Here is a 14045-nt window from a genome sequence, read left to right as displayed (position 1 = left end):
CTTGTTTTGCTTTACTTTCCACGAAACGCGCTGTAGACTCATACAAATATTATAATTAATGAACGGCCATTTGAGTCCATGTTTCGTTAAAATCAGATCTGAATGTTATAAAAACGTATTGCAAAATTAACTGGATTTATTCCAAAGTAAACAAGAAGCGTTTTTAAATATTTTGTATTATAAATACCAATCCTTGTCAAAAATACTAGAGATAAAAGGAAAATACAAAAGAATCTTAGAAATAAATTAGTTTGATAAAAATAGGCGATGATAATCGTTTGCACCAAAAGCACAATTACACTTGGGGCACTTCCTTTGCCTCGTCTCGTACCTGGTTTTGAGACAATCATAACAAAAAACGTGGAAACATTTGGATAACACGGCATCCTTCCTCTTGACCTTGCAAGAAGGACACGTCAGAGTTTCCTTATATTCGCGAATTTCTTCCATCATCACTTCATCTAGAGTGGTTCCCGCTAGTTCCATCTTCTTCATCCTCTCCGCCTTGCGTTTCAGTTGAGCTATTTCTTCTTGCAACCGTTTAGTTTTGTAAGCTTCCGCTTCCAACGAACTGGTCTTCTCAGCAACAACTTGCTGGGCTTCTTTCATTTGTGAGTGGTACTTTTCTGTACACACACAAACCAATCAGAAACCGCTAAACCCTATTGGAGAAGACACTTACCTAAATGTAACTTCAGATCGGCCGCCGATTGAGCACTTTCGATAGCTTTCCTCTTGTGCATCTCCATCGCTTGCTGCCTCAAACCCAGTTCCTTCTCGGCAGTTGCTAGCGTATTCTGGAGAATCCGTTCTTTCTCTTCCAACTTTCTTACAACTAAATTCGCCGCTTCAACTTGCGTTGTCAAGGTGCTAACTTGTTCCTTCAAAACGTCTTTTTCTTCTCTCGCTAGTTTGTGAAGTTGATTAGACTTGATCCTTTCTGACATCAACTTAAAATTGGCGTCATCTTTTTCACGCAATTGTTGTATCAAGCGGGAGTTTTGTTCCTGAAAAAATGACATGACTACTGTCATCGACGTATTTAAGACTTGCAATTTACTTGCATGTCTTCAAACGCTTGTCCCGTAACTTCCATTTCATTCAAAAGCGCTTCTTCCTCGTGTGACCCGACGAATGGTCGCATCTGATGCAAAACGTTGTGACCGCCCCAATTCCCATCTGACGGTTTCTGCGAAGCCACTTGCTTCTGCAATTCGTACTTCTGTTCTTCCAACTGCTTGATTTTTTTCAGCGCCTCGTCTTCTGCTAGTTTTCTTTTGTCGTCTCGTTTGCTATCCTGAAGTTTTAACTTGCAAAATAACAAACAAAATACATCAACTGAACTACGAACCTGCATCTTCTTAATTTGTTGCCTTATATCTTCCAGTTCAGTTCTCAGTTTTTTCTCGGCAGCCATCAATTGAACCTTATCTCTTTGCTCCTTACTGACGCCCTTGTACATGTCCAGCAGTAGTTTCATCTCCTTCTGTTCGTTCAGTGCTTTCCTAATACATAACAATAAATAAAAAGTTCTTCCACTGAGGTAACAACTTACTTCAGTTGATTTTTTAGATCTCTCACCATCTCACTTTCTGCGATTTTTGCATCCTTCACTCTCTGCGCTTCTCGATGATCCTTCTCGGTTTTAACAGCTGGCTCTTTTTTAACCGTTCCTTTTTCCTGTTTGACTCCAGCATCTTTCTTGGCCGAGGGCGAATTACCTGAGTTAGATGTTTTGTCACCATCTCCTTCCTCAGTTTGCTACAAATTAAGTCCAAATACCATTTCCATTACAATCTTAACAACAACTACCTCTGATTCATCCTCTTCCTTTTTCACTGCAGGTGTAGAAGCTGGTTCTTCCTTAACCTGTGCCCCTGATTCACTAGTTGAAGCATCTTCTTCCTTGATCACTTCCTTTTTAATATTCTCCTTTGAATCTTGGTTAGCTCCTTGAACTTGTGTCAACTTGACATTAAGATCTTCCACTTCTTTTTTCAATTTTGGAATTTCCGTGTTCGCTTCCTTGTATTTTCTTTTGTATCGGTGAACTTCACCTTTAAGTTGTTGTGTGTTATTCTGTAGTGACGTTATTAAATGACGCATCTCTCTATTTATGGGGCCAGTTTGTTCGTTAGCGGCCAAATTTTGTTCAAATTCAATCCTCAACATTTCATATTCTTTGCGAAGCTGAGCCAAAAAGTCCTCAAGTTGCATCACTTCCTGTCTCAGTTTTTTTTGGGCGATCAGTTCTTCACTCTAGAAACGATAAAATAAACAACAGAAGTAAATCGATGCATCAGAGACAAACCTCCATCATCTCAATGTTTCTCAGATGAGCATTCTTACTGGTTTGTAATTGTTGTCTAGCTTCATCCAACTGTGTTTTCAACTGCATCGATTCATTGTAAAGTACAGAAAACTGTGATTGGAGACATTTATATTCTGTTGTTTCTACAATTACACTCTCAGGCAATTGTCGAATCTACAAATACGCTCTTAATGACAACACTAGATAACAAGGTAAGAAACATACATCCATTTTCAATTTTTCCACTTCCTTTAATGTCTCACGATGGGTTTGATGTAATTTATCTAATTCGGTAAGTCTGTTGTTCGCCAATTCAGTCCACTCCTCTACTTCTTTCATTAAATCTTCAAGTTTGGCTTGAGAGACATTTGACTGCACCACCTGCTTTTGTTGGGGACCTTTTTCTGGATCACCATGTAACTGATGATAAGTCTTCAACTTCTCAATAGCCTCAGCCAAGTGAGTTTCAAGTTTATCATTTCTGTTGCGAACTTTTTCAAGTTCATACTGTAGATCATCAATTTGATTTTTCAACTCAGCAATTTCTGTTTCCTTTCCTGTTACAGAGTCTTGCAGCTCGGCAACTTTCAAGCTGTTTGTGTGATATTTTTCATGCAGTGAAGTATGAAGTGCTTGTAAATTTCGATTTTCCGCTTGCAGCTGGACATTTGTTTGGCAAATGACTTCATCAACACTTGGAGCATCCTCTGTACATTTTCAAATATTACATAAAACACAAACAAAACGACCACAACTTACGCCCTTCTAATTCTCCTTTAAGGGCCAACGTGATCTTCTCATTTCTCTGCATCAGTCTGTCAAATGCTTGTATTACTTTAGCAACTGCTCTTCGCGAAACTTGGACCCTGTTAGCTAATTTATCATTAAGCTCATCCTTGTCCCACGTTGAAAGTTGCAGCAAGAATGAAGTTGTGGCCTCACTTTCATCTACAACCAAGATTAAGACAACAATCACAACAACAGAAAGATTTTACTTTTATTTTCAGATTCGTCAGCAGTTTCTGCATCAAATCTTTGCAAGAGAATACGGATATCTTCGTTCAGCTGGTTCCAATAGCGGTTTACAACATTTAACATGGCATCATCTTGAGTTTGTCTCTTCTCCAACTGCTCAATTCTCTGTCGCAACTCTTGCTCAGTTCTATAACGTTGCTCGATCCTCTAAAATTAATCGAGCAGAACTTAAACTTGACCATGCATTATGGAGCAGTACCTGCGCCAATTTCTTATTTTGAAATTGCAGAACTTTGATATCCATCTCCTCTAGAGTGGAAACTGGACCTATCAGATGTGGCTCAAAGTGAATCTTCTTGATGGGCGGCGGGCCCCCGCTCGTACTTTCCTCTAGGTGTCTTTTGGACATTTTTAGGTTATATCGGCCAACTCACTAAAAAAGCATAATTGCATAATTCTCAAGTGGAACTACCCCATTTACGCAAAATGTACGACGTTATTGCCTAGATAAACATTTGTGATTGAAAAAATGTAGATAACAAGAGCATAACAGTGGCAAAGGCAAATTTTTAATTTCGCACACAACCGCTACAAGAAAATTTTTAATGTGTCTCCTATCTTTTTTTATTTAAACCTGAATGATTACCTCCGCTTTACAATAAGCACATTTATTATTTATTATTTATATTTTCACCGCTTTGTTATCGATTTTGGAACCAGCTTAAACCCGGTTTGCAACACTGCTCATGCGCCATGTTTTTTAAAGTTTTTTAATGGTTGGCAAAATTTGGACGACTTCCGGCCTTCAGTCATCCTAAACATCATATTTTCCTTTTTATTTTTTATTAAACGTTTCACTTGCGTTTTATTTGGAAGAATATTTACCGTAATGCAGGAACTACTCTTTTTATTCAAAGTTGAAGGTCATGTTTGCCTTATCAAAATTATAATTTCCGTTTGAAACCTGATGCGTCGTGAATCCTTTACAAAATCACGAAATATCGGTAAAGAGATTGTTAATTTAGACGATGTGGCAATTGGACTTGAAGTAATTATGAAGGAGGTTCAATACATGATTATTTTTAGCAAATTTGGGAGATTACGAAACAACCACTGTTGTCGGGGCTTTACTGCGTTGTTTGTCTAAATTAAAGATAAAAGAAGGGATATTCTGCTACGGCTGGAGTAAATGTGAAATATAATGTAATGTGTATTAATATGAAGGCTGTTATTTTAATTTTTAAAAGTAGCGGAACGAGTAAAGAGAATTTAAAGTAATATTTGGAAGACCGATGTTTGATGGTGTGGGAGTGTACGTTGGTTGATTTTGCGAAATAAATTTGAGAAGTAGCATTGTGAGACCTGATAGTGCCGATGAATCGATAAAAGAGCGAGGTTTGTCGGCGTAGTCTCGAGTAAATTAGAGGTAAAAACAAGGTACCAAAAGAGTGACTCTTGATAATAGCCGAAGAACAATGAAGATTCAAGAGTATCGTATGCTGAATGATGATGTTGGAAGAAGAATTTTCCTTCTGCGAAGAGTGCAGAGATGACGCGAAAAGCCGTTCTATCACGCTGCTATTTCTTCCCACCATTTGTACAGCAGCTCAACGACCAGCGTTCCGTTGAATATCCTGACTGAGCGGTGTAAGTGGGGAGCTCATAGTCATGGCGTACCCGTTCCAGGCAGTCAGCGTTCGTAGATACTTGTCCCAGTTTTGGTGTGAATCGTGAATTTGGGGTGAAATTGCTGTGATTTCCGCCTAAAACTCGACTGAAACCTTGATGTGTGTATTGTTTTAAAGACGATCGCGATGGCTGATTCGAGGTTGGCAAACTTTAATGCGTGCTGCAGACTGTGTTTGTCCGACACTTTGGACAATCTAAAGTCGATTTTTGATGAAAGTGTAGACGATCGAGGGTTACAACAGAAGATTTCGACTTCTTTAGGAGTCGAGGTGAGTTGAATTGGCATTGTTTCATCTAGGAATTCGCGAATAATTGACTAATCATCAAAGAATCGTGTGGAAGGTGGGTGGGAGACGTACGGCGTTTCTTCCGTAAGGAATGCACGAATTTTAGACCTTACGGCTCTCAACCCAGATTGAGCTTTCGTATTATCTCGAACATGGAGGATACCTCTGTTATCACCCTTCGTACATCACGTACCACGAGAACTGCGTTTTTATGTACCTTCCATCGGCTAAAATGATGGAACGTTCGCTAAATCTGAAAGTCGTCTATTCATCGTGTGCAACAAGACGCTTAATGCACCTCCATATTCTCCACAAGGCCACATCATCATTCCCACATGTGCTTTAACGCTCTTTCAACAAAGGCAAAATTCTTAAATGAAACAAGTATTGTGGTCTTTACTGATTATTTACATTCGACAACCTCCAAATTGCTCCGGGAGGAATTCAAACCTGTTTATATTCCGCATTGATAAGACGATTTAACCTGTAGTAAAACATGTCAAAAATCTGCTGACGATATTTAGTTCTTTACTCATTTAGGCCTTGTGTTTCCACTTGTAACTTTACAATATTACGAAGATAGTAAGACGTTGTTTGCTCTGAGTATTTAATAATGTAACATCCTGGCGTGCTAGTCGTCAGATATTTCCAATTTACTTGGGGTACATATTTTCTTGGAATTTTACAACCCTTCAAAGTTGCAGGTAGTCTGTCATTAGGGAAATTATAATTTACGTGTGGAGGCTCTGATAGGGGAAATTTTCAGTTGGACTCTCTTGTAATAACTATATTTTAACTCTATAAAGGTGTTGAAAAGAAAATATACCAACATGTGTTGGGTAAATGTATTCATAATGCTCACTCCAAATTGATAGATTCGTGTACGACATACATAATAATTCGTTGGAAACAGTGTAGTCATTGATGTTTATAGCTGAGATGAGTACCGGTATGCAATAGAAATACGTTTTATACATGCAGTTAAATCATGATCTTCTAAAACAATCAAAGATTCGTTTATTTGAATTCTTCTAATTGAAATCTTCACTTAATCAGTTCTGCTGTTTTGTGTTTGTTATGACATCATTCGATATGGTTAATTGATAAATAAAGACTTCTACTTTAAGAAAATCAATAGTTATTTCTTAGGGTCTTGACCTTAGAGACGTACAATCGGCCTGTTGTTAGTTTACTAATTAATGAATTCCTGTTTCAAGGATAACGTAAAAGTGTTCCTAAAATTTAAGTCAAAAGGTATTAAGAGTTGATAGTTTTTTCAAATTTGACATATTAACAGCGTAAAATTCGTTGTTGCAGTCATAAAAGCATCACAAACCTCCTACTCTAGGATCATAGACTTTTGTAACAATTGTTATCAAGAAGCAAACAGATGAAATCAGCTGGAAATAAATTTAAAAATTTAATTGTTTGATAACAGCGAGTTACTTGCTGGTGGGTATATTCATTGTGCAGGTACATTTATTTGTACATAAAAATACAAGAATCAGCAAGAAATAATCTTAACGTTTTCTTATTTCTCAGTAATGGCTAATATTAGGTCTTTTGTATTTAGGACCCCTCCATAAAGCAGGTACCTCTAACTTTAGATAAGGTAAAAAGAAGTGTAACCAAAGTGGATTTTTGTACTTTCACCTCAAGTACTTGTTTGTACTTGAATTGTCCTTACTACCAACAATGTGTAATTAAATAATTGCAGATACAAGAGTACGTTCCAATTCTTGATTAGTTACTTATCCTGTTTAGATAAAAGAAACAAACTAAACAAGATATTCAATCAATCATCAATCGGTGTATGAATTATATGTAGGTTATGCATATAAAGATGTCCATTTGGCACCAACTGCTGAAAGTACATAATTTAACATTTTCTGTAATGTGGTAATAGGATTTTTATCAGTAGAATTTTTATTATCAGTGTTATTACTAAAAAATAAATTTATGTTTTACAGAATTGTAAAATAAGAACAGATAATTTTAAGGAGGGCCGTACTTACCATGTATGTATGTACTTGTATGTTCTTCAGATACAGGAATGCTTCTCTAGTGTGATAATTAATTGAAGTAGTTTGAGTATACATTAGTACTTTTGTGTGAAATTTCAAAAATGCAACTCGTCAATTTTATGTTAAATTGAACAGCACATGCAGTGTAAAACCTTTACATGTTTACAGTAGGTACTGAGTTGGTGTTATATTTTCAATGTTTCTTATTTCTTTAATTCAACATGATAATGACTAGCGTGTAAAATCTTCTATATGAAAATGGATATTACATTTGTTGAAAGTCTACAAATTTTCACGTGCTTTTTATAAACGCATTTATAAAAACGTTAAAAATGACATTTGTAGCAACCCCAGTTTGATTATTTTTTCTCTTCAAAGATGGTTAATTTTAGAGATTCATAAAGGACACGGGTGTGTTATATGATATGTTACAATAGTTAAATTTACTTTAAGTTGGAGCCACTCCATACCCATTCCATATTGTATCAAAGATCAACCAACCTCACAACGTCGAAAATACACGTCTCAACGCTGTTGAATTTTCATTTATACAAGTAGTTTTTTTTTTTTTTAATTCTTCCACAGCGTGTTAAACCAGTTTTTAATGTTTTGTGAAGCAAATTTCTTTTTTTACGGCATTGTTTCAATTTTAAATTTGGCAAAAAAGTTAGTTGTGCCGACGTGTATTCAGTTTTTTTTTCTCATAGGTTAATAGGGATATGGATAGATTAGAGTGGTATATAAGAGAAAGTAGGCTCGATCCTGGTTCCTAGGGGAGTTTTTTTCGAGTTAACTTGCATTGGCAGCCTGGTTCCTACAGATTTTGTGAAGTAAATGCAAACAAATCTAAATACGGGGTGATTAAGAAGGACTGTTTAAGTTGGCAACACTGGATCGTATTTTAAATCGTATAACAGGAGTAACTTCCGGTTGTTGGTGGCTTGTCGTTGTTAATGATATACCTATATTACATATTTGTCAAATAAACCAACAAAACATATTCAGTTGCAGTGTTATAAATAACCGAATTAAAAAATTTTCTTAATTGTACTGCCAACTTAAACAGTCCTTCTTGATCACCCGGTAGTTAACATAATATTTATAATTTATTTTTCACTCTAGAAACATTTTGATAATTAACAAAAAAATTAAACACAAATAGTGCCAATTTTGACAATAAAAGTGCAGCCAATTATCAATCGAAAAACGCCCCTAGGAACCAGGATGGAGCCAACTTAAACTCCAACTCCAACTTAAAAAAAAAACGATGCTTGGCCATGACAATCTGACAGATTTCATCCTGTACATCTGTAGAAAAGTTACTATACTAACTTTAGGATAGATTTGTCAACAACTCCCTAGGATTTAGGGATATTTGTTACTAGGTTGCTATAAATTTGGTTAGGTTGGAGGCTATGTGGTTTCTGGTGACAAACAAAAGATATCGTCACCCTAAGGCAGCGAATTCCTTGTAACAGTTGCATATGGCTCTATTTCTCGCTAAGTGATAGATGTTTTTTTGTTGCACAATCAATTTTGGTTTCTGGCGGCATATTTTGTTGAACTTAATCTCTCAATTCGTAGTAACCAACCTTAAGCATTCAAAATTACTTTTGAAAATTCTAGTTACACACAACGTGAAAAACGTGATTTCCCTAAAAATTCGAATTCTAGGGAGTAATTTATTTTTGACACGAGAGTAGATGTTTTCAAGTTTTGGTTTCTGGCGGCATATTTAGTTGGACTTGCGCAAAGAATCTCTGAATTGATAGCAACCAACCTTAGGCAATCAAAATTACTTTTGAAAATTCTAGTTACATACAACATGAAAAACGTAATTTCCCTAAAAGTTCGAATCTAGGGAGTAATTTCTTGTGGACATTACTTTATTGTTTAACTACAGGCGGTGGAAATCGGAATGCCTATAGGTATAAAATGAAGGAAATAGTAAAAAATCTAATAATAAATAAAGATAAAAAGTTGAGAACTAATTAAGGAAAGGTCTAGGATAAACACTATAGTAATTGTAAATAAATAAACAATTTGTTTATTTTGTAAAATGAACTGTGCATTGGGAATTTTAAATAACATGTGTTTTGAAAGCATATTGAATATAGGTTCTCCTAATATGTTCCTTTTCAATTGATGTGCCTTTTTCAACGGAGATGTTGTAGTATTGAATAGCACTCTCCTACTGTTCTTCAAGATATTTTAATTTTATATTATATTTGTTCGAAATAGATAATGGCTGACGATAAACTATCGACCATGGTTTGCCTCCAATGTGTTGAAAAAGTAAACAACTGGCAGTCTTTCAAGCTTACTTGTTGCGAAAACCAGACCAAACTGGAACAGTGGATGAATATCTCAAGTGCAGATTTATCCGATATGGTAAAATACAAATTTCTTTATTTAGATTTCTCTTGCTACTGTCGTAATTTTACATAGAATATTCAAATCAAAGAGGAACCTATCGATCACGAGGCACTAGCACCAGATGTGGTGATTAATGGAGACGTTCCCGTGAAAAACGAGCCAGTGGAAGAAGAGTACAACGAACTTCCGCCGCCGTTGACTCCACAAGGTCCGGAAGATGGTGACGTGGAGGTCCTTCCACATTCTCCTTCCTCACAGCTTAACGGTGAGTCTTGTTTGATCCCTTTTTGTAATCGACGAAAGAGTGCCGGCTATGTTTTGTGTAGATGAGGAAGGTCATCCCCGAAAATGTAGCTTTTGCGGAAAATTATTCAGTTCGGCAGGAAATCGCAGGAAACATGAGAGAGTAATACACGGTATGAAATCGTACGGTTCCACTACCGAGTCAGACGTTGGTGAGTTCGTAACTTTTGACGCAAGCAGCAAGCACTCCGTAATGAATGTTATAATATGTAATATGTAAATTTTACCTTGAAAGTTAAACGCTTTCAATTATTCATTATAATTTTCCATATTTTTCAAATTAAAAAGAGAATATTATGTTATTGTGTCAATTTTTTTATTACAGTTAGTAAAATAGTTTATTAGAAAAGTAGCTTTAAATAGGTGTACATTTTGCGTGGCGGATTTAGCATGTGGTAATATCTTTCACAGGTTCACTCACTCAAGACGAAAGGTCGCAGAGTTCCATGGACTCGCGGAGTCAAAACGAATCGACGTCCGAAACAAAGGAACCCACCACAGAAGAAAAGAAAATTTTGTTTGCAGCTGGTTTAAAGTTATTGCAACGAAATTCAACGCCTCCGATCTCGTCGGAAAATTTGTCCAGAATAGAAAACAGTTACATTGAAAAGTGTAAAGCGATGGTCACCATGTACAGTTCACTTCGATGTGCATGTCACAACGTCACCCACCCTAATTTGAAAGGTTTATTGTCTCATCTACGATCTTTACGGATTTGGTTTCCGGTATTTACTTGTTACCACTGCATGATCACCTTCACTGACAGATCAACAAGTACGAAACATTATCTGAGGTGTCCCAAGTCCAATTTAGAAAGTCTGATTAAATTGTCGAATTTGAAGAAGCGGAGCAAGGTAAAAACTCGTCTTTATCAAAACTACAAATGCACTCAGTGTAGGTTCATGTATACGTTCCACGAAGACTTTTGTATGCACGTTGATGAGGATCACAGCCAAGTCGAGATGCCGCACAGATGTACATGTGGCAGAGTATTCAATTCGTTGGAAGAATACACAGATCACACTTACATTAGTTGTATGGTGGAATTTTACTGTGATATTTGTTTTGTCACACTTAAAACTTTGGATGCTTTCCAAAAACATGCAGCTGAACTTCACGATAACTCCGAAGGTTTTGTTCTTTTGCAAGATGATAATTACAAACAAAGGAGATTGGTTTCACCTACGACACGCACTAGACAAAGCGTTAAGCGGGAGCATGCTGACGAAAGCAATATCATCAGCGGAAAAAGAAGAAGTTCGTACAAAGCGTCAATTGTAGAACCCGAAGAGGAAGACGGAAAAGTAATAAATCCGTTGTACATGCAGAAGATTCCGGGAACTACTTGTCCCATTTGTTCTAAAGAATATTCAAATAATAATAATATGTGGAGACATTATAAGATGCATCTGCAAGAAAATCGAGACGAACAGTTCGACGATTCCATATATTGTTGTCCTGACTGCGGAGGCATGTTTAGCACAGCCGAATGGGAAAAACATAAAGGAATGCATAAGAAAAAGACTTGCAATGAGTGCGGAAAAATTTTCCAGTTTCAGTCGGAGTTGGACCAACACAGAAGTGTACATCTGAATCTTAAGGTGTACAGAGATTCGAAAACGCAGTCGTACAAGAGTACAATGGTCAGCCCGAACGGTGAAGGAAGCAACATAGTTGTAATGTGCGAAATTTGCGACAGAATGTTCACATCGAAAGAGCAATTGAAAGAACACAAACTGACACACGAAGCAATGCCAGTTCTAGAATCTGCAGAAGCTACTGAACCAGAGGGAGAAAATAAAACTAAAAAGTTCTGTTGTAAACTCTGCAACAAACAATATTCGGGTTACGGGGGTTTGTGGGATCATAACAGGAAGAAACATCCTGAAAATAAGTCGCCTCACAGCGGAGATTTTCCAAAGCAATGCAAATATTGTGACAAAGTCTTTGTTACCGGTGGTTCGTACTTTATGCACAAACAGATGCACGAAAGAAACAATCAGTTGGCACCAAAGAAGCAAGTGGAACCTCCGCAACTTCAAGGCTCCACTGAGGAAGAAAACAACGAAGACGATTCAGAGTCTTATCACACGTGCAAACGGTGTTTCAAGGTTTTCTCAAATAGGTACAATCTCAAAAACCACATGAAGAGTCACGGGGTGTATAACACAAGTCCGACTACTAAGAGTGCCAAAAAAAGTACAAAGAAAGTGTGGTGTGATATATGTCATTGTGCATTTGAAAATATAGCGAGTTTGGAAAGACATAAAGCTGATGGTCATACTGAAAATGACGACACCATGCCGAACCTATCTGATGAACAGAGTGAAGGTGATCTTAAAGCACCATTTGTTTTTACCTGTGACGTATGTGTACAAACATTCACAACCAAAATCGCTTTGAAAAAACATAAGGAAAAACACGCGAGAGAAGTGAGACCAATTATCAAAAACAAGCAGAACATGGTGTATTGCAAGTATTGCAAAATTTCATTTGCTAACCCGTTCCAATTATCCAATCATATGAAAGACGAGCACATGGAAGAATTCAAGCCGCACCAAAAGAAAGACAAATCTAAAAGTTTTGCTTGTTCGTTGTGTGGCAAGGCGTTCAGTTCTAGTTCGGCCTTATATGCCCATCAAGGTTGGCATAAACGCGGCAAGCTCGAGAGTGTGAAACGTAAGGAAGAGTCTTTACTTAAGATTAAAGAAGAACCCCAGGATCATTTCCAGTATCAGTGTCCAACTTGTCACGCGATTCTACCGAACGACACCGCTTTACAAATCCATATTCTTGAGAAGCATAGAAATGTTAACGCGACTGTTCTGCCGGCACGCTGTACTATGTGCAATTTAGATTTTGGTTCTCAGGAAGAGTACGACCAACACAAACGATTCCACGCCATGGTTGAGAAACAGCCGAAAAATAAGACTTTTGGATGCAGTCAGTGTCCAGCCGCTTTCAGTAGGATGGAGATGTTAAAAACACACATGAGACAATTTCATAGGGAACATAAGGAGTACAGATGTCACTACTGCAATCGCGTTTTTGAAAAAGCCAATTCTTTGAGTATTCATTTGAAAGTTCACGAAAAACAAAAGATGATTACCGCTGCAAAAGCGTCGTCGGGGTCCAAATCATTTTATTGTTCAATTTGTAACAAAGGATTTGACTTGCCGAAGGATTTGAGGGCTCACACAATACAAGCACATCCATTCTGACGTATCCTGTACAAGTAATTTTACACCTTTTTATTTTATGTTAACATTGAACATTGTTAGTGGTTATTAAGATTATGTGTACTGTACACACTTTATTTTTATCAATCTGTTATTGGTCTGCAATCTATTCATTGTTTGTGCCTAAGAATTGTACATACTTAGACATAAGATAATGTATTACTTTTTTACAATAAAACGCAACTGTTTACATTATTCACTTGTTTTTGTTTCGACCATCTTTCCATATAGAGTACTGATTAATAATTCAGATCAATATAGCTAAAGTGAAAAGTCAACCTAACATACATTACATTTTTATTATTGGTTGTCCAGTAAGTTGTACGGATTTAACATTTTTTAATTATAAAAAATATACTTTAAAATGCTGTCTTTAAGCAGCAGAAGTATGTATAAAGATAAGAACAGTAGGTTTAAATATTTATGTAGAGAAAACAATAGTAGATATAATTTAGTATACATATTTAGTAAAACACATTAAGACCGAATGTCTGAACATACGACTTTCAGACTAATGAATGTCAAGAAGTAAATACGAACCATCATTATATCGACTGCCATAGTTATGTATGTATTACTGGTTGCGGGAAAGATATTCTTCCTAGGATGTTTTTTTTTTTTTTTAAACAAGCTTATTTATATTTTTTCTTTATAATGTCGATATTAACTACTGTTATTTTACAGATAAACTGTTCCATACTTGAAACGTGTTCTTTTTAGTTAAACTTGAAGATACATATGTAAGTATAACATTTAAAAGGAAAATTAAAAATTGTTTTACCCCTTTTGTACATCCGTTTTTTTTGGCATTTAATTAAAATTCTGAAATATAAATATAGAT

At 36.4% G+C, this 14045-nt stretch overlaps 2 protein-coding genes across 4 annotated transcripts; one reads left to right on the top strand and one right to left on the bottom strand.

Moving 5' to 3' along the window:
- Positions 1 to 158: 158 nt before the first annotated feature.
- On the bottom strand, positions 159 to 4055 carry Bre1 (E3 ubiquitin-protein ligase Bre1). The gene is made up of 12 exons (XM_069040997.1): positions 3933 to 4055; positions 3546 to 3719; positions 3307 to 3493; positions 3071 to 3259; positions 2537 to 3018; positions 2312 to 2485; positions 1813 to 2259; positions 1556 to 1761; positions 1352 to 1505; positions 1061 to 1297; positions 683 to 1007; positions 159 to 626 (listed from the first exon to the last, which is right to left on the bottom strand). Exons 2-12 carry the CDS (start codon positions 3693 to 3695, stop codon positions 247 to 249), a joined length of 2931 nt encoding a protein of 976 aa, XP_068897098.1. The 5' UTR covers positions 3696 to 3719; positions 3933 to 4055; the 3' UTR covers positions 159 to 246.
- Positions 4056 to 4166: 111 nt separating this feature from the next.
- Positions 4167 to 13399, top strand: LOC138125584 (zinc finger protein 728-like). Of its 3 annotated transcripts, XM_069040990.1 has the most exons (6): positions 4167 to 4290; positions 4373 to 5244; positions 9528 to 9677; positions 9735 to 9927; positions 9989 to 10117; positions 10377 to 13399. In XM_069040990.1, the coding sequence occupies exons 2-6, from the start codon at positions 5101 to 5103 to the stop codon at positions 13184 to 13186; spliced, it is 3426 nt and encodes a 1141-aa protein (XP_068897091.1). In that variant the 5' UTR covers positions 4167 to 4290; positions 4373 to 5100; the 3' UTR covers positions 13187 to 13399. The 3 variants fall into 3 exon arrangements, with proteins under 3 accessions (XP_068897091.1, XP_068897090.1, XP_068897092.1); XM_069040989.1 differs by having other exon boundaries at positions 4193 to 5244; XM_069040991.1 differs by lacking the exon at positions 9989 to 10117 and having other exon boundaries at positions 4193 to 5244.
- The last annotated feature ends 646 nt before the right edge of the window (positions 13400 to 14045 follow it).

This window comes from Tenebrio molitor, chromosome 3 (genome assembly GCF_963966145.1).
Source record: "Tenebrio molitor chromosome 3, icTenMoli1.1, whole genome shotgun sequence".
Taxonomy (NCBI): domain Eukaryota; kingdom Metazoa; phylum Arthropoda; class Insecta; order Coleoptera; family Tenebrionidae; genus Tenebrio; species Tenebrio molitor.
This window is presented reverse-complemented; position numbering and strand designations above follow the sequence as displayed.